Genomic DNA, 20,079 nt, shown 5'->3' with positions numbered 1-20,079 from the left:
ATTGTTCCAGCATCTCTGTCTGTGAATTGTGTTTGGACTGTGCTCTGTGCTTTGGCCTGCTGTATAATATACTTCTGTATTCCACTTTGGCCTGCTGCATTATATTCCAAGCTTAAAAGTGAAAAAGGTCCTTACTGAACTAACAGCCCTCCTGAGATTTCTCTAGCTAGTAACAGTCGGACTTTGCTAAATCCCTACAAAACTGTTTTCTGTAAGAAAGAGGTTTAACCTGGTTTGTGTTTTGGATCTTGGATTTTGTAATATCACTGAGCAGAACTGCATTTTTAAAAAGAAATCTTTCTTATAATTTTAGGCTTACTTTAGCAAAATAGGTAAGAACAGATAAACTGTCAAAGATGGTGGTGGGAGGGAATGACAAGAAGGAAAAAGAGAGAGAACTGTAGTAGAATTTTAATATAAACACTAAGCCTAGTCCTGACTGGGTGTAGATGAGAAAATTATACCCCACCCTCCCAAAAAACAATTCCTGGGATCAGCAGGTCAACCAGCCCTGTCTTTACTCCATAGTTTATAGCTAGAAAACTTAGTTATCTACTGACAATTCTTATCCCACTCTGTCTCAGAAAACCCAGTTATGTTTTATGTCATGCAAAATTATAGTGATTCCCATTCTTCCTTTTTTGATTTAAGTGTTTGATTTAGTACATCCACTTTTTCTAATGCTTGTTTTTATGTACCTTCTTTTGTTAAAAATGTTATATTATTGGATTGATCCTCCATGCTCTTCCACCAGTGCAACTGTAATTCCAGGCTTGTCACACCCTGCTGGATGCATAAGGCTAGATCAAGGTGGGCAAACTTTTTGGCCAGAGAGCCACATCGGGGTTGTGAAACTATATGGAGGGCCGGGTAGGGAAGATTGTGCCTCCCCAATAGCCTGGCCCCCTCCCCCTATCTGCCCTCTCCCAATTCCCGCCCCCTGACTGCCCCCCTCAGTACCTCCAACCCATCTAACCCCCCTGTTCCTTGTCCCCTAACCACGTCCCTGGGACCTCACCCCCTATCCAACCTCCCCTGCTCCCCATCCCCTGACTGCCATGACCCCTATCCACACCCCTGCCCCCTGACAGGCCCCGCGGGACTCCACGCTGATCCAACCGCCCCTGTTCCCTGTCCCAAGAGTGCTGGCGGCATGGCGAGCTGAGGCTGTGGGGAGAGGGGGCAGCATTGGGAGGGGCCAGGGGCTAGCCTTCCTGGCTGGGAGCTCAAGGGCCGGGCAGCACAGCCCCGCAGGCCGTAGTTTGCCCATCTCTGGGCTAGATTATGATTTAAAGCTGTAGCTTACTAATGAGCTGGAGGGGTTCCTTTGAGACCCTTGTTAACATAGTTGGCCTTTGAAGACCATAAAGGAGCATCAAAGCTTTCATTTTTGTAAGAGTTCCTAGCCATTGTCCTTGCACAGCATTTGAAAACATAAAGCAATGTAAGCTGGTGAAAACCAGTTGCTAGGGTTGAAAGGAAAACCAGATGGGCTACATTTCAGCAATAGGAGGTTGTTATATTTGGGATGTACTCCAGGAAGTGATTTTGCTATTCCTTCCCAAATCCTTAGGTTGGCCATATTCATGGTGGTGTGATAATGGAGGACAGGAACTGGTTTGGGGTAGTGGGTGTGACAGGGTGGTTGAGCCTTTAAGAAGAGCCAAGTCCAGCTCTCACCTGTGCCTGGTTTCCTCCCAGATCACATAACTGTCGGCAACAGCAAAGCCTGATAAGGAGGGGAAGCAAGATACATTAGGTCCTGGTATTCACAGTAAAGAGGGACCTGGGAGTCTTACCACTAGACAAGCTGCGGGGGAACAGCAGTGGCTGTTAATCCTCTCCAAGCTAATGTCTGGGAAGGGATTAACTGTAACCTAGGGGAAGAATTTGTGAGCACCAGTTCCCAGGGGAAAAAGTCACCTAGGCTCTAGTGAGAGGAGACAGTGGAGAGCTAAGAGACAGTGTATAGAACTAGGAACAGATAGACGGAATCAGTCCTGAGGTGGCATGGATGAGAGAGGTTTCCTATATGGATCTTAGGATATATTTCATGTGTTCATGAGACTATTAACCAGACCCTAGGGGAAGAGGCTTTGTTCTAGAACGTCCTCCCATCCATCTCCCCAGAAGTGGTGCAATCCTACCCAGAAAGGGTAGCAACCCCCTCACAACAGTGAGTGCAAATAATTGTTTATCAACCTTGCCCCAAAATGCTAAAGCCAGTATCACTTCCCTAAAGGCTTGGCTTGAGTGGCCTGCTACTCTCAGGCAGCTACTGCAGTGGCCATGGCAGCTGCTCCAAGGCCCAAGGCCACTGCCCTTCTACTTCACCTACCAGCACTCCTAAAAGTACATGGGGAAAGTCCAGTGCAGCACCTGCCCTCAACTGGCTGCTCCAGCGTGAGGGGTAGATGAACAGAGGCTAAGGTGCTGCTGTGCTGAGTGGGAATCCTACAGCTGCTGTATCCTGCCTCTGTCCTGCCAGTGCCTGTATGCCCTGCCTCAGCCTAAAGCTTGAGTAGCCACTACTGAGAGGAAGCCTGGAGCCGCACTCCCCTAACTCAGCTCCTGCCCCCAACAACCAGAGGACCCCAATCCCCCACCAGCTAGGGGGAGGCCTGCCTGCCTCAAGAACCAAAAGGGACCCTTTTCCTAATGGACCACCCAGCCCCACCATTGGAGGACACCCGCTGCCCACCTGACCATCCACCCACAACCTCAGACCATAGTGTGCCCTGCTGTGAGGAACAGCTACCGGGTTGGAGGGACACACAGAAGAACCACTTTGTGGTGCAGTTCCCATGATGGGCTGAGAGGAGTCAGGTGGAAAGATGGATACCCTGGGAGGGGGTGTCACCCGCATAACCAGCTGAGATGGGAAATAACGGAGGGAACTCCTTTTTAAAATGTTCGCAGCTGCCACAGCCTGCAGGGGAACAATATGTGAAGGGGCTACATCATAGGCACCGACTCCGTGAGTGCTCCAGGGCTGGAGCATTCACGGGAAAAAAAAAGGTGGGTGCTGAGCACCCACTGGCAGACCCCCTATCAGCACCTCCCCCTCCATCCCAGCACCTCCCGCTCACCACAGATCAGCTGTTGTGTGGTGTGCAGGAGGCACGGGCGGGGGGAGGGGGAGGATTGAAGGGGGGGGTGCACTCGGGGGAGGGGGCAGGAAGAGGCAGAGTGGGGATGGGGCCTTGAGAGAAGGAGTGGAGGTGGGGCAGGGCCAGGGCGGGGCTGGGGAGAGCAGCCCCCGGCACATTAGGAAGTCAGTGCATATGGGATACATTGCAAAAGGAGCCGCCAGGAGAAATAGTCTTCGGACACCTGAGGTGAACATCATAGCAGCAGCAACTCCATCAGCATGGGCAAGGGTGCAGCACATTTTATGGCATGAGTAACTGTGGCACACTTAGGGAACAATACATATATAATACCTAGCTCTTCGATATCACTTCCCATCAGTAGATCTCAAAGTGCCTCACAAAGGAGCTAACCCATTTTACAGATGAGGAAACTGAGGCACAGAAAGGGAAGGGACTTGACCAAAGTCACCCAAGAGACCAGGGGCAGAGCCATGAATTGAGCCCAGATCTCCTGCAGCTAGTTCCATCCATTAGGAAGCACTGCCTCTGTAATCACTGCTAGGATTTCATTCAGACCCAATTACTGCAGTGGCTTACCTCTTCTCTTGCACTTGATATCCTTCATATCAGGAGACCACTTGAGGCTGGGCTCACACAGAATGAGAGATGACCCTTCCAAGTGCATGCCATCTGGACAGGACAGAGTCACCTTCTCTCCAATCTCATATGAAGGTTTCCATGGCTCTCCTCTCATATCCTCCACCAGGACAGGTAAGACACAAGCTGTTTCTAAGGAATGAAGATAGCAAAAGGAATGGTGACTCTGTAATTTGTTCAGAAAGTTGTCACACATTTCTTGTCCTGTCTTAAATTCTTTGAGTCTACTGTCCATGTTTAGAGCAAAACTCAGCTCTTATTCCTCTAGGAAGACACCAATTGTGTTAGTACAGAATATTAACCTATTTGTTAAACATTTGCTATGTGCTTGGGGCTGTTCCAGAGACCAAGACAATCCCAGCCCCCAGGGCTTACAATCTAGTCTGCACTGGGATCTCCCAGGAGAAACTGCCCTGGTATAAACCTCTACTAAGGGCTTGCACTGATGCAATTACACCAGTGTCCTACACCCCAGTATAGACAAGGCCCAATTAAGACACCCTGAGAGACCCAGAAGAAGATGTTAAAGCTTTTTTTTGTAGAGAGAGCAACTGACTGCCTGGGCTAATGTTTGTGGACAATACAAAAGAAGTGAGTCTTTAGAGTGATTGAAATGAGGAAAGGGTAGAAGCCTGACCCTGCAACTGGGAGGATAACTCCATGCATGTCATAGAAGAAGGCAAAAAGACAGGAATGGGAGGCCATGAAGTGGACATTAAGGCTGGCATAGGTGGTAGAAGGAAGATGGGATCTGGATCTAGACCTACCTGCTTTCCATCTAGAAAGATACCAATCTATCTGATACACCATTTTAATAGGTGACTCACAAATGAAAAATAAAAAAGATCTAATCACTCTGACCAGCGGGGCAGGAAGTGAGAAGAGAATGTTGAAGACATAAACTAACAAACATTTCTTTATAGGTCCCACAGAGTTCACTGGCTGAGTTTTGGATTCACTATGTTGTCAAAACAGCTACTGGAGAACTTTGCTGTAGCCAGGAGCTTCCCATAGGACCCCAAGTAAGTTGTGGCATTATTATTATACACAGAGATTTTTTTTATCAGCTAATAATGGTAATGCTTGTTCATAGGCTCAGGGCTAAGTTGATCACCAAATGTGAGGCTCTCAGAAATGAATTCGCCATCCACTCCAAGTTCTATTAGCTAGGACCCTGGAGAGTTTTCATTTCCTAAAGAGAATTAAGCAGGGATTATTCAATATATTACGAGAGTATATTTCAGTCAACTTTCTGCTGCAGCAGGACAAGAGTATGGAGCGCCTCAATCCTATATACATTGAATAGCATTGCAATTATTTTACCTAAGATTAAAATCATCAGGGCTAGCAATCCTCTGACTTCAGGGGGGTCAGGAAGAAATTTACCCCTGCAGTATACCTTTGGCCTGGTGCATTGTGAGTTTTCTGGTTCAATTTTTGCCTTCCTTACAACTAGACCAAATGGACCAGTTGTCCATTCTATTATAGCAATTTCTATATTCAAAGAAAGAAAAAGCAATTTAAGTCTGATTCTAGTTCGAGAATTGGAAGACTACAGCTGTCTACATCCCCCCTCTGCCCTTTCCTCTATTTTTGAAAAATAGATGTGGGGAAAAGTTTCACTGGGATTCAAAAGTCAACTTTCAATTGTACTTTGCAGTGAAAATCAATTTAAACATACTCTTGCACTGGGGATATGCAATGAGCCACTTTAAACCTTCCCCACATTTAGCAACAGGATCACCAACAAGAGAATAACCGTCTCTGCAGGCGTAAACAACACTTTTCCCGACAGGATATGAGGAATCGGCATTCTGAAAGGAAATAAATAGGGGAAGCTTTGAATTTGAAACAATGAATGTGTAATTACCACTAAAAATATCAAACTCTTTTTTGGTTTCTAAGAAATCTGACTGAATTAACCGAGCAAATACAATTCCATGGTTTGCAGGATTTTACCTTTATCTTCTGAGATAAACTAATACATGCAGGGTGATAACCAGTGACTGGAAAAATAAATGGCAAAATACATGTTAGGGTACAATCCCTCAAGCCTTATTCATTTAGGTGGACCCAGTGGAGTAAGGGTTTTCAGGGTCAGGCCATTAGATTTTAGATTTTTTTAGCTGATTCCTAGTTAATTTGAGGGAAGGATGTTTCTTGCACATTTCTCCAAAACATACAGTATTGCTATAGTGTTAGTTATTTCTCAAAGCAACCAAAAGGGTGCTAGGCACCTCACAGTGTGGTTAAGACATAATCTCTGGTCCAAGGAATTTACAAGATCTCTTGTTACTCCTTATTAAATCATGTCTGATATTAGGCCCAATCCTGCCGCTGCAGGCAGTTGGATCCCTGAGCATGTGCGGAGTCCTGGTGGGGACAAAAAGAGTGTGTTCCAGTAGTTAGGGCACTTGACTTGGAGTCAGGAGATTCTATTCCTAGTTCTACCACCAATTTGCTGTGTAACATTGGGCAGCTCACTTCACCTCTCTGTGCCTCTTTCCCATCCTGCCCTTTGTCTATCTTGTCTATTTTAAATGTTCAGCTCTTTGAGGCATGGACTCTCTTACTATGTGTTTGTACATTGCCTAGCACAACAGGGGCCCTGATCTCTGTTGGAGACTCTGGGCATTGCAGGTAATAAAAAGGGGAGTAAAGGTGGTGTGGGGGGAGAGTTACAAATAAGTAAAATAAGTCTTGGCTAACTTCTTGTAAACTTAATCCAGGAGGAACATGCTAAAGAGATTTTCATACATCATCATATTAAATTGATCAAGACTAATACATGGTTGTAGGGAATTACTATGAGTATATTAACTGCAGCTCTAGTACTGCAGCTCGAAACTGAGCATAGATTAAGTAATAAAGAGAACTTTTTTATAACCTACTTGAACAAATCCATTTTCCAAGAGTGGGGGAGGTGAGCAGAATTCTGTGGGGATTATGGACACATCAAAGCAGTGTGGTTCAATCAAACTGTAAAGCAAAAATTTTAAGATTGTGATTATTTTTACTAAGTTAAAGAGGGTTTTTTAGTCATTCTTTCTTCTAAAATACTGCCCTTCTCACTGCCCTTTTCAGGGCCAGTCTGTGTTCCTTTAAGCCATGATCAAACTAAACTCATATATCATGTGTTTTTGAGAAAGCATGTGAAGACTAGAGTAAAGTTAAGCTCATAGGCTTCACCCTTTTTTCCAGATCCACTTCACATCTAGATCACAGCTCCTGAATTTCATTTTGTTTCATGCTTGAACAAACACAAAAACTTGATCCTTTGGTTTAGCCAAAGCCACTGAATTTCTGTGACAGTCCAACAAATTACAAGTCGCTTTGAGTCAAAATCATAAATCGCCCCAGATCTCCCACTTGCATTCGTGCTCAAGGTGTTTCCAATCCACTTACCGAAAATGTTGCAACTCCTCATCCTCACACTGTCTGCTTTCAAACTGTTCTCCAATGCAGGATATCCCACCGCCACTAGGTGGTGGATTATTGCAGGTTCGACTCCTTGACTTCCTTTCTCCTGAGCAAGGGCTCCAGGAGGACCAGCAACTCCACCTTCCATCAATGACTCCTGTGTAATGTTAGAGTGAGACTTTACATTATAGGAATATGTAGGAAATTCTATTGTCCTCTTAGTAGCTGCTAGTATCTTAAAAGCAGGAAACAACAGTCAGAGCTAATGATGATAATGAGCTGAATCCAAGATCTCACTATTATGGACCTGAGACTTTTCTTGCTTATATTGCTTTTATACTGGTGTAATTCTGTGGAGTCATTGCTCATTTATACCAGAATGAGTAAATAGAAATATAGTACCATACTACAACTGGACAAAAAAACTGAATGTGTTCCTGTTTCACAGAATGTGAAATGGACCCATTGTTCATTTTTGTTAATTTATTCCAAAAATGTTATTGAAATGGTTATTGAACTCTTTCATTTATCTGCATAGCAAAAAGAATAATTATGAAACTCAGTTTGTCAGGAGAAGACCAGCATAATATTAGTCACTGGTGCTCTTTGAATCCAAATTTTTATTCAGGTTTAGATTAGTTAAAATAAACCCATGCAATCCAATACTGATCTCTATGCTGTTATTCCCTCCCTGCACACATACTCCTCTCACAGATCTGATCCCTCCTTGCATCACCACTAGAACAGTTGTTCCCTTTTCTCTACTCATCAGTGGCATTTCATGCATCACGGACACAAGTAATGTAGAAGCCTAGGTTATTGGCAAATTTGAAAAAAAGCAGTTTGATCTAGTGGACTGAGTACTATACTTTGAGCCATGAATTCATAAATGCTAATCCTGGCTTTGTACGTAACCTTGGGCAAGTCAACTTTCAAGCTAGATGCCTAAAGTAAGGTACTTAAATAATCAGAGAGGCACATGACACAAACTCTAATTTTTTCAATAGTACTTATGGGTGCTCGATATCTCTGAAAACTGGGCAATAGTTTAGATGCTTAAATGTGCACTTAAGTGTCTAAGTTTGGTTACCTTCCCCAGACCTGAAGAAGAACTCTGTGAAGCTCAAAAGCTTGTCTCTCACCAACAGAAGTTAGTCCAATAAAAGATATCACCTCACCTACCTTGTCTCTCTCATATTCTCGGACCAACACTGTTACGACAACATGGTAAACAATGTGTTTAGGCACCCAAGTTTGAAAATTCTGGCCTTGATCTTTTTGCATCTCAGTTTTTCTATTTGTAAAATGGGGATAATAGAATCAGAGAAGCAAGAGATGGAAAAGATCTATTAATTCATCTAGTCCATTTGCTTGCCAATGCAGGACTGCTCTCACTGTTACTAGTATTGTCCACAATACTTAAAGAAAATACTTGGAAAATGTAAAGTGCTGTATACAAATGTTAAGCAGAGACCCAGAGTCTAACAGAGAGGAATAGTCCCCATACTCATTTAACCCCTGTCCCCTGGCAGCCTGATGCCCTCAAAAATCCACTTGACTTCTACAAGTTGCTGGTGCCCAATATCAGCTGCACATTCAACCTGCACAATAGCACTGATGATATCATTGCAAGCAGAAAAGTATGCTTTAAACTTTTGAAATCTCAAAACAAATGCAAACTTACCTGGTTGATCTTGTACAAGAGTTCCGAGTTCACAAGCTGCTCCAAACGTATAAGGTTTGCAGAAACACAGGCACTGAGTTCCTACTATGGCAGGTTCACCACCATTTTGACATGGCCGACATTTGCAGGGATCGTTCTCACTCAGATACTCTTCAATGGCTAGTTTCAGGTAATGCCTTTTAACTGAGGCACAGGTCACTTCTTTTACCAGCTCGTACAACGGTGTTAGCTAAATGCAATAAACAGATACTTAAATTTAAAAACTACATATTTTAAGGGCTCACAGTTTAATAACACATTGGTCCTGTACGATACTTGGAGATGTATATGGTGTGGACAATTTTGCAAAGAGGGAAAACTCTTCATCTGTCATTAGTAGGAAAGATCAAGTAAGGACTTATCTACGCTCAAAACCAACTTTGTGAGACATTTGTTAAAGTCACTTGCAGCTCAGATGTATTCAACACAGTTCAGCCATGGCTGTGTGGATTGGAGCTAAATAATGCCGTGCCGTGCCATGCTCAAAAACTAGGCACTAGCAAAGTCTCTATGTGAGCTTCCCAGTCCAAGAAGTTGTATATTTTAAACAACTGTAAGGTCAGTTTCATTCTATAATGATTAAGAAGATAAAAAATAATTCTTTGTGCTTCAATTCCACAAAATCTACACTTCCAGAGCTCACATTAAATCCCAAACTCATTGACAGAATTCATCCTTTTCATTTGACACTGTGCTCCAATATTTGGGCCCTGAGATCTAAGCAGATGGACCCCTGTGCTTATGCAAAGCCGTAGTGAAATTACTGGGGCTCTGCACAGGGGCAGTGTCTACTTGTACAAAATTCAATGCAGGATCAGAACCTTGATTTTGTAAAACTGCCAGTCGTTACCGTACATCTCTCAAACAGTCTGCTTTGCCTGTGCACATTTTTCTGATTTTAATTTTTTAAAAACAATCTGGATACAAAACTATTGCCATTTACAACTGGTGCTGATTAACCCCTATAGCTTAGTCATGTCCCCACTTCAGATAAACCCACCTCTCAGGGCTGTTTTAGGAAAATAGTACCAAGTCTTACCTTTTGTTTAATTACTCTGGGATAGTATTTCACTGATCGAGCCCAGAAGGAATATCTTTCACTATTTCCAGCAGGATTATTCAAATCTAGATAAGCAAGGCCAGCAACAGCCGCTGGATTTCCTCCCTCTACATAGGGATCACCTCTAATCTGATTCTGACTGGTTCCTACACATTCAGGAATGAGAAATACAGAACAGCAGATTGGTATGTTTTCATGTAGCAATAGAAATTCCACAATATAACGCAAATACTTGTGCGAGCAATTAAAGGGACATCAGTAGAGAATTTAAGTAATATAGCACATGTATCCTAGAATGGAAATAGCAGGCCAAATCTTGAAATGGTGTTTCCCAACCATGGGAGGACCTGACTAGGGCAGAAGTACAGATAGGGAAAGCAGCATGGCTCTGGAATCATTCCAACTCCTTACAAGAGAAATGCTGTTGTGAGTAAAGAAGGTGCGCATCTTTTAGAAACCCACCTTTATTCCCTGCTCCTGCAGTGGATCTTAATGCAGATGACCACTGGAGCAGCTCAGGAAGCAGCTTACCAGCCCAAGCTTTGTGTGTCTGCTCTTGTAACACACAGTTCAGCTCTGCAAGCGTGTGTCTATTGCCCCATAGAACCACCAATGGAGGTTCCTCACCCTGAGCTTCAGGTGGTCTCCTGGTGAGGAGAGGAGTTTTCACATAACAAGTGAAAAACAAAAATGAATACAAATAGAAAGCAGACAAGAGTGAACAGGAGGAGTATGATGGGGAACTGGAGAGGGGAGAAGGGACAGAAAAAAATAATTATTTTAGGCCTGGATCCACCAAGGGACTTAGCCATTGCAGTGCTGAAGACCGCAACACCTAACTTTTAGGCACCTAGAAAATCACAGGAACAACATTGCAATTCACAAAGCCTGAGTTAGGTGCCTTGAACAATGCATGAGGACAGACAGGCACCTAAGAATGCAATCCACAATGCCAGCATGCTAAGCAGGGAGCCTCCTAAGCCAGCCAATGGGAGATGCTGACAAGAGGGATGTGTGCTAAGCCCTGCCCCTGTCACGGAGGTAGGCATCTAAGTCCAGGCTGCAGGGAGGCTCCTAGCTAGCAGTTCATGAATAGGAGTCCCTCTCCTGGAGTCAGGTGACTTAGATACCTAAGTCATTGCTTGTAAGAAACACTCCACACAAAATGGGAGGAGGTGGAAGTGGTGCTGATGGTGCCCAATGGGCTAGAAGTTATAAGGTTGGCAACCCCTCACCATTCCTCTTATTCCCCACCAGATTTTGAGTGGAACCCACTCTGGTGGGCAGCCTCGGATCATGCCTACCAGATTGGATCCCATGGTGAGATAGGCACTTCTCTGCCTACCTTCCCCCACTTTGTAAATCACTCTGGGGCAACAGGTAGATTTCCAGATGCCTAGAGTAAGGCAGTAGTGCACCCAGAGGCACCTATGGAACTGGTAGAGTAGAAGTTTAGTGCCAAGTGAGATAAGCACCTGCAGGACTAGGTGGCAGCCAAACAGAGGTTTGTTGATCACATTGGTGCATACAACTGGGACTTAGTCTTCTAAGTACCTTTGTGGATCTGGGTCATGCAACTGTGAATGAGTATGGCTTAAGGGATGTGGAAGAGAGGCTATCCACCAATCTACCACAAGATGGGCTCTAATCAAGTCAGGCTGGGAACAGCTGTCATAAAATCGTAGATACGTAGGGCTGGAAGGGACCTTGAGAAAACATCTAGTCCAGCCCCCTGCGCTGAAACAAGACCATGTAAACCTAGGCCATCCCAAAGAGGTGTTTGTCCAACCTGCTCTTAAACACTTCCCGTGACAAGACTTCCACACCCTCCCTTGGAAACCTATTCCAGAGCTTAACTGCTCTTATAGTTAGAATTTTTGTCCTAATATCTAACCTAAATCCTCCTTGCTGGAGATAAAGCCAATTACTTCTTGTCCTAGCTTCAGTCCTCTTTATAACAGCCCTTAACATATTTGAAGACTGTTATCAGGTGCCCCCCTCTCTCTGTCTTCTTTTCTCAAGACTAAATAAGCCCAGGGGTTTTTAACCTGTCCTCACAGGTCTGGTTTTCTAAACCTTTATCATTTTTGTTGCTCTCCTCTGGACTTTCTCCAATTTGTCCACATCTTTCCTGAAGTGTGGCACCCAAAACTGGACACAGTTCTCCAGATGAGGACTCATCATTGCCAAGTAGAGAGGGTAAATTACCCCCCATGTCTTATATAAAAAACTCCTGTTAATACACCCCAGAATATTAGCCTTTTTCACAACTGCATCACACTGTTGGCTCATTTTCAATTTGTGATCCACTAGAACCCCCAGATCCTTTTCACCGAACCAATTATTCCCCATTTTGCATTTTTGCATTTGATTTTTCCTTCCAAATGCAGTAGTTGGCACTGGGCTTTATTGAATTTCATCTTGTTGATTTTAGACCAATTCTCCAATTTGTCAAGATCATGTTGAATTCTCATCCTGTCCTTCAAAGTGCTTGTGAACGCTCTTAGCTTGGTTTTTATAAGCATACTTTCACAAGACATTAATGAAAATATTAACTGGACAGGACCCAGGACTACCCCTGCAGGATCCCAGTAGATGGGTCTCCCACCTTTTATATGAACCATTGATATCTCCACTTTGAGTATGGGCTTTCAACCAGTTTTGCACCCACCTTGTAGTAAGGTAATCTAGACCATATGTGAACATCTTGTGGGACTGTGTCAAAAGCCTTATTAAAATCAAGGTATATCACATCTACTGCTTCTCCCCTATCCAATAGGCCAGTAAACCTGTCAAAGAAGGAAATTAGGTTGGGGGGTATGATTTGTTCTTGACAAATCCATGTTGGCTATTACCCTATTATCCTGTCCTGAGAGATGCTGAGCACTTGCCATTCCTACTGGAACTCAGCAACTGCCAGCTTTGGCCTAGTGACCAAAGGGATGAGAGGGACTGGTCTGCATTTGTTTTTTCTGATCATTCCACCAACTTGCACAATATTTTGACAATTTTGATACCTTTTCCAAGTTCCTCAAATGTTAACCCTTTAATATCTGAAATCTCGATTATGTCACCAGATATGCATCATTTCAATGAAAACTCAGTACTCCTTATCTGAAACCTGTTTGTGCAAATATGTTCCCTGTAATTCCATTCAGATAGTCGGGTTCTACTATATCCAAAAAGCCCTTCTGTTTTATTGATCTCCCACACGTAACCGGTTCTGACATATCCCACAATGCAAGAAATCTCTGTGCCATGGAATCATTTACCTGAAGAGGATTTTAACAGCTCATCCAGTTTTGAGCAAGTAGTCTTTTTCTTTTTTACGATAAGTAAGTTCCAACCTGATGATGTACATTTGTACATGTCTGTAATACTCAAACCTGAAAAGAAATAGATCCAGTTACCTTCACAGTAGGCTGAAAATTAATTTCTGCTTTTGGATTCATGTGTGAGGCTCCCATTGACTGAGGGGCCACGTTAGGTATAGAACAACTGCAACATTTTCTTGAAGGAGGGGACAACTACAAAGCAGATCCCATGCTAAGGGTTACCAGTAACCAGTAGCTATCCAAAGGCAATGCCTAAGGATACTGGCAGAAAGCTGAATGATGTATTTGCCTGATATTTTATTTCCTTTTTTCTTATTTATCCTTTTTCTCACCCCCACCTCTGCCCTTCCAGCAGTGGTTGTGTCTTTGAGAATCACCATATGTGCAGTTTTGCCCTTTGCTTTATTTTTATTTTGTTTTGCCTTCGCTAGAGACGGACTTTAATCACACCTTGTATCCAAACACCTCTGAACTTTGAGGCTGTTCAAAAGCCAAACCAGGACTGGGATCCAAATTTTTCAAATAGCCCTTTCGATTTATAATGTGTGGAACCAAATGTATAACAGGCTGAACCCCAAATCCAAATCTCTCTGAATGTTGAGTATTCAACACCCAGATCAGGATCTAAAGATAGTGGCTTCAGCCCACCTCTAGTTTATTATAGATAAGGAGAGTCTATGGCGACTGACTGGTGAGAAAGCAGTCTCTTTATTTTTGTTTTATTTGTTAGCTGAGAGGATCTATGGAGGAGTTTCTTCACTTGTTCATTCTTTTGGTTCATTATAACAAATGCTCCAGTACTCTACCTTCTGCTTTGATTTTTTCAGTATCCATATAAAAGAGAACTTTGTAATGTCCTCCCAGAGATCCAGAGTGCAGGAAGTGAGTACCAAAATGTTCAATTAATCTTCGGTATGCACTATATTCATAGACAGCAGGAAGGTTGGCAAGCTCTTTCCAGAATGGCTCCGTAAGAGTGAGAAATTCTGGGTTGTTATTAATGAATTGAGCAACTTCCACATCATTCTCAACAACCATGAAGTGATTACTCTAAGAGGATGAAAATAAATTAGTCATACAGCTATTTAAAAATGGAATGGATTCTGCCAATCAGCTCATCAGGATCCTGTACTTGCTAATGGACAATAGTTTCTACAACTGTTCAGTATGTTACCCCTGCATTCTGATTCACTCCTGTCCTCAGTACTTATCATTTATGTATGGCTCTTGTGATAAGGTGGTCTGTTTCTTTAAGAGACTGGATTTTTGTTTTGTTTTGTTTTTCCCTTTAAAGTTCTCTTCTTCCTCCTGTAGTGCGGTTGCCTGTTTTGTGTGATAGGACCGTCTGAGTGAACGTGATATGAATAGTGTGGGAGGTAGACAAAATCACTATTTTTTTTTCTTTTTAATGACTGCAGCATTCTTTCTGCACTCTCTACCTCCCAAAAAAGCTTCAAAAGGACAAATAGGCAAATACATAGTCCTGTGTAAAAGTTAATGGTGGTTGCCAGGCATTAGGTGCCTGGAAAAGCCTGATTAATGAGCCCTGCTGGAGACAAAGGTACTGCAGTTTAGTAAAAGGGAAACTGAGACACCAGAAAGTTCTCTTTTCTTAGAATCTTGACTGGTCTGGAGCACCCTTTTCTTTATAAGTACCCCACTCACTCTTGTCTTTGTGACAGCTTCTCAGACACATGCCCACAATAAATATGGTCTTCTCAGGTTTTCTTCCAGTTAAAAAATAAGCATTATTTTGAACTTATTTACTGTTAGTCTTAACATATAGATTCATAGATATTTAGGTCAGAAGGGACCATTATGATCATCTAGTCTGACCTCCTGCACAACGCAGGCCACAGAATTTCACCCACCACTCCTGCAAAAAACCTCACACCTATATCTGACCCGTGCCCCATGCTACAGAGGAAGGTGAAAAACCTCCAGGGCCTCTTCCAATCTGCCCTGGAGGAAAATTTCTTCCCGACCCCAAATATGGCGATCAGCTAAACCGTGAGCATATGGGCAAGATTCATCAGCCAGATACTACAGAAAATTCTTTCCTGGGTAACTCGGATCCCACCCCATCTAATATCCCATCACAGGCCATTGGGCCTATTTACCATGAATATTTAATTACCAAAACCATGTTATCCCATCATACCATCTCCTCCATAAACTTATCGAGTTTAATCTTAAAGCCAGATAGATCTTTTGCCCCCACTGCTTCCCTTGGAAGGCTATTCCAAAACTTCACTCCTCTGATGGTTAGAAACCTTTGTCTAATTTCAAGTCTAAACTTCCTGGTGGCCAGTTTATATCCATTTGATCTTGTGTCCGCATTGGTACTGAGCTTAAATAATTCCTCTTCCTCTCCAGTATTTATCCTTCTGATATATTTATAGAGAGCAATCATATCTCCCCTCAACCTTCTTTTAGTTAGGCTAAACAAGCCAAGCTTCTTGAGTCTCCTTTCATAAGACAGGTTTTCCATTCCTTGGATCATCCTAGTAGCCCTTCTCTGTACCTGTTCCAGTTTGAATTCATCCTTCTTAAACATGGGAGACCAGAACTGCACACAGTATTCCAGGTGAGGTCTCACCAGTACCTTGTATAACGGTACTAAAACCTCCTTATCCCTACTGGAAATACCTCTCCTGATGCATCCCAAGACCGCATTAGCTTTTTTCACGGCCACATCACATTGGCAGCTCATAGTCATCCCATGATCAACCAATACTCCAAGGTCCTTTTCCTCCTCCGTTACTTCTAATTGATGTGTCCCTAGCTTATAACTAAAATTCTTGTTATTAATCCCTAAATGCATGACCTTACACTTCTCACTATTAAATTTCATCCTATTACTATTACTCCAGTTTACAAGGTCATCCAGATCCTCCTGCAGGATATCCCTGTCCTTCTCTAAACCTCCCCCTCCCCCACACCCCACACCAGTAGGAGAGTGGGGTGTGGGGGGAAAGAAAACCTTTTGTAGTGGTAAACACCCATTTTTTCATGGTTTTTGTGTATAAAAAGATCTTCTGTACTTTCCACAGTATGCATCCGATGAAGTGAGCTGTAGCTCACAAAAGCTTATGCTCAAATAAATTGGTTAGTCTCTAAGTGCCACAAGTACTCCTTTTCTTTTCTCAAAGAAGGAGATCAGGTTGGTTTGGCACGATCTACCTTTTGTAAAACCATGTTGTATTTTGTCCCATTTACAATTGACTTCAATGTCCTTAACTAGCTTCTCCTTCAAAATTTTTTCCAAGACCTTGCATACTACAGATGTCAAACTAACAGGCCTATAATTACCCGGATCACTTTTTTTCCCTTTCTTAAAAATAGGAACTATGTTAGCAATTCTCCAACCATACGGTACAACCCCTGAGTTTACAGATTCATTAAAAATTCTTGCTAATGGGCTTGCAATTTCATGTGCCAATTCCTTTAATATTCTTGGATGAAGATTATCTGGGCCCCCTGATTTAGTCCCATTAAGCTGTTTGAGTTTCGCTTCTACCTCAAATATGGTAATGTCTACCTCCATATCCTCAATCCCATTTGTCATGCTACCATTATCCCTAAGATCCTCTTTAGTCTTATTAAAGACTGAGGCAAAGTATTTGTTTAGATATTGGGCCATGCCTAGATTATCCTTGACCTCCACTCCATCCTCAGTGTTTAGCGGTCCCACTTCTTCTTTCTTTGTTTTCTTCTTACTTATATGACTATAGAACCTTTTACTATTGGTTTTAATTCCCTTTGCAAGGTCCAACTCTACTTGACTTTTAGCCTGTCTCACTTTATCCCTACATGTTCTGACCTCAATAAGGTAGCTTTCCTTGCTGATCCCTCTCTTCTTCCACTCCCTGTATGCTTTCTGCTTTTTCTTAATCACCTCTCTGAGATGCTTGCTCATCCAGCTTGGTCTACAACTCCTGCCTATGAATTTTTTCCCCTTTCTTGGGATGCAGGCTTCCGATAGCTTCTGCAGCTTTGATTTAAAATAATCCCAGGCCTCCTCTACCTTTAGATCTATAAATTCTTCAATCCAATCCACTTCCCTAACTAATTTCCTTAATTTTTGAAAGTCAGCCCTTTGAAATCAAAACCCCTAGTTGCAGATTTATTTTTGTTAATTCTTCCATTCAGTTTGAACTGAATTAGCTCATGATCACTTGATCCAAGACTATCCCCTACAACCATTTCTTCTATGAGGTCCTCACTACTTACCAAAACCAAATCTAAAATGGCATCCCTCTAGTCGGTTCAGCAACTACTTGCTGAAGGAATCCATCAGCAATCGCATCTAGGAAAATCTGAGCCCTATTATTATTACTAGCACTAGTCCTCTAGTCTATATCTGGGAAGTTAAAGTCTCCCATGATCACACAGTTTCCATTAGTATTTACTTTATTAAAAACATTAAAAAGGGCTCTATCCATATCCAAATTAGATCCCGGCGGTCTATAGCACACCCCAAGTACTATCCCAGGGGAGGCTCTAGTAGTTTTCTTCCCCAGTGTAATTTTTGCCCAGACGGACTCAGTCATATCCATTTCATTGCTTCTTATTTCTTTACATTCTACCTCATCATTGATATACAATGCTATGTAATCAGTGTGTACATTTCAGTGTACTAACAACAAAAGGGTAGTTTCTGTCAACTTGGTGGTAATCATATTATGAGCTAAAAACATATTAGCCTTCAGCCTCTGAGTTTATTTAACCCAAGATACTAATATTACCTCATAAACGGAAAGCACTCAAGTTATTGGATTACTACTTGTTTTTAGTTAACTCAAAATTATAGGCACAGTGGAGACAAAGGTACTTTATAAAGGAGTAGGTAAAGTTCTCAGTAGAGTTCAATTCTGAAATACAATTTTTCTTGTGGGTAGGCAAAACAAATTTTAAGCCCTCATTGTAGAATTTTTTTTTAAAGTTGCCTCGAAACACTGAGGAATGTAATAAAAAAGGCAAAGAGAAAACAACATTTAAATGAACTGTTCAGAAGAAAATTATCAGCATGGAGAATATTATTCAGTTATTAGCCAGTGTCTTTCTTTCCTTATAGCAAAAGCAGTCAATAAATCAAATGAATAGATAATAAGCAATTACAATGGCAAAAAATAAACTAACATAACCCAGACCAGTGACCTCTTTGTACAGATCTTTGAGGGATTCTGTTTGTTTTGTCTAAGTTGCACCAAAAGTACCAGGATAAAACAAAAAAATTGTCATGGAGATGTTCAAATTATAAAACAGCATTGAAGGAAGTAAGACTTTAATCATTCGTGGGAAATTCTAAGTCAAAAAGTCAGTTTGTACATACCTTTTTGCTGCCTTTCTCCTGTGTATTTTGTGAATAGTAATGGTCTCTGTTTGATTGTACATTGTGAACTGTGTGTTTCATATAAGACCAGCTACTGTTGTAAAACTCATAGCTAAAATCATTCTGAATTTTCACCTAGAAAAAAGGAAAATGCAGACCTTTATGAATGGCTGTTAGAAGCACATGCACTTCCTGGCACAGAGAGACGAGGAAAATTTCTTTGGGTTGAATACATTCTAGATGGTGTATGAATACAGGATAAAGCAAACATCTTTATACAAACATAGCAGTAGTATGCAAAAAGAAAAGGAGTACTTGTGGCACCTTAGAGACTAACCAATTTATTTGAGCATAAGCTTTCGTGAGCTACAGTTCACTTCATCAGATGCATATGTGTGTGCATCCGATGAAGTGAGCTGTAGCTCACGAAAGCTTATGCTCAAATAAATTGGTTAGTCTCTAAGGTGCCACAAGTACTCCTTTTCTTTTTGCGAATACAGACTAATACGGCTGTTACTCTGAAACATAGCAGTAGTATGGCAGTGGATTTCAGGACTGACCCTGTTCCCACTGATGTCAATGGGAGCAGGATCAAGCCCATTAAGGATATGACAGTGAACAAAGTATCCCTCCGAAAGGGATGTAATATGTCTCTGCAAATGTCCTAAGAAGCATATGTATGCTATACTTCTAAAGAATGAGCAGGTGCATTAGCTGCTCATGCTCAGAGAAAACCAAGTGAGGAGAGACCCCTGCACTCAGTAAAGATCTGACCCTGAGAGATGAAGACTACGTCTACCACACTTTGGCCCTCATCTTGCAAACATTTATGCACATGCTTGACTTTAAGGCATTATTTGGTTATAGTCTTCTCTCTGAAGCCCTCAATGAGTTGAACACATTCCATGGACACGCAGTGCTTCTATTGAAATAAAGGGTGCACAGGATCAAAACCTTGATCTAAGCAATAACATTCAGGGTTCTGTTCCTTTCTTCTAGTGATAAACCCTCCACTTAACATCATTAAAACTTCTAAACATATATACAATTTTCTGGGAAGAGATAAACTTAACTCTAAGTAGATGCATGAGCTAGATTCTCACCGGGTGTAACTTGGCATAACTCCATTGACTGACAGAGCCATGCTGACTTTCACTAGCTGAGGATCTGGCATGTGGTCTCCAACACTGCTTTTTTGCTGTTGGCAATCCTGTTCCTTAAATTCATGGGCTGCTCAGGAGACAGTTACCCAGCTCAGTTCAGTTCAGTGGTGTTGACTGCTCCTCTCTCTGGATTTAATCTTGTGAGAGGTGCTGATTATTGACTTCCCCAGGGCCAGATTTCCAATTAGGCACAGTAGGCATGTGCCTAGGGGTGCCAGCGTTCTAGGGGCACCCTACCTCTCTAAAACTGTGTGCAACATGAAGGTCAGCTGTAGGCAGGGGAGCACGGAAGAA

General features: G+C 42.3%; 1 protein-coding gene across 1 annotated transcript in view; it reads right to left on the bottom strand.

Annotated features, from left to right (window-relative positions):
- The window catches only part of C7 (complement C7), a 38,149-nt gene that overhangs the window by 8,069 nt on the left and 10,001 nt on the right, over positions 1 to 20,079 (bottom strand). The window contains exons 7-15 of the mRNA XM_077817188.1: positions 18,623 to 18,757; positions 14,094 to 14,337; positions 13,225 to 13,338; positions 9,932 to 10,098; positions 8,854 to 9,082; positions 7,155 to 7,326; positions 6,641 to 6,728; positions 5,431 to 5,563; positions 3,690 to 3,881 (exon numbers count right to left, since the gene is read on the bottom strand). Coding sequence (XP_077673314.1) covers positions 3,690 to 3,881; positions 5,431 to 5,563; positions 6,641 to 6,728; positions 7,155 to 7,326; positions 8,854 to 9,082; positions 9,932 to 10,098; positions 13,225 to 13,338; positions 14,094 to 14,337; positions 18,623 to 18,757 — 1,474 coding nt within the window. The remainder of the gene's footprint in view (positions 1 to 3,689; positions 3,882 to 5,430; positions 5,564 to 6,640; positions 6,729 to 7,154; positions 7,327 to 8,853; positions 9,083 to 9,931; positions 10,099 to 13,224; positions 13,339 to 14,093; positions 14,338 to 18,622; positions 18,758 to 20,079) is intronic.

This window comes from Eretmochelys imbricata, chromosome 5, assembly GCF_965152235.1.
Source record: "Eretmochelys imbricata isolate rEreImb1 chromosome 5, rEreImb1.hap1, whole genome shotgun sequence".
Classification (NCBI taxonomy): domain Eukaryota; kingdom Metazoa; phylum Chordata; order Testudines; family Cheloniidae; genus Eretmochelys; species Eretmochelys imbricata.
The sequence above is the reverse complement of the archived record's forward strand: the minus strand, read 5'-3'. Positions and strand labels throughout refer to the sequence as shown.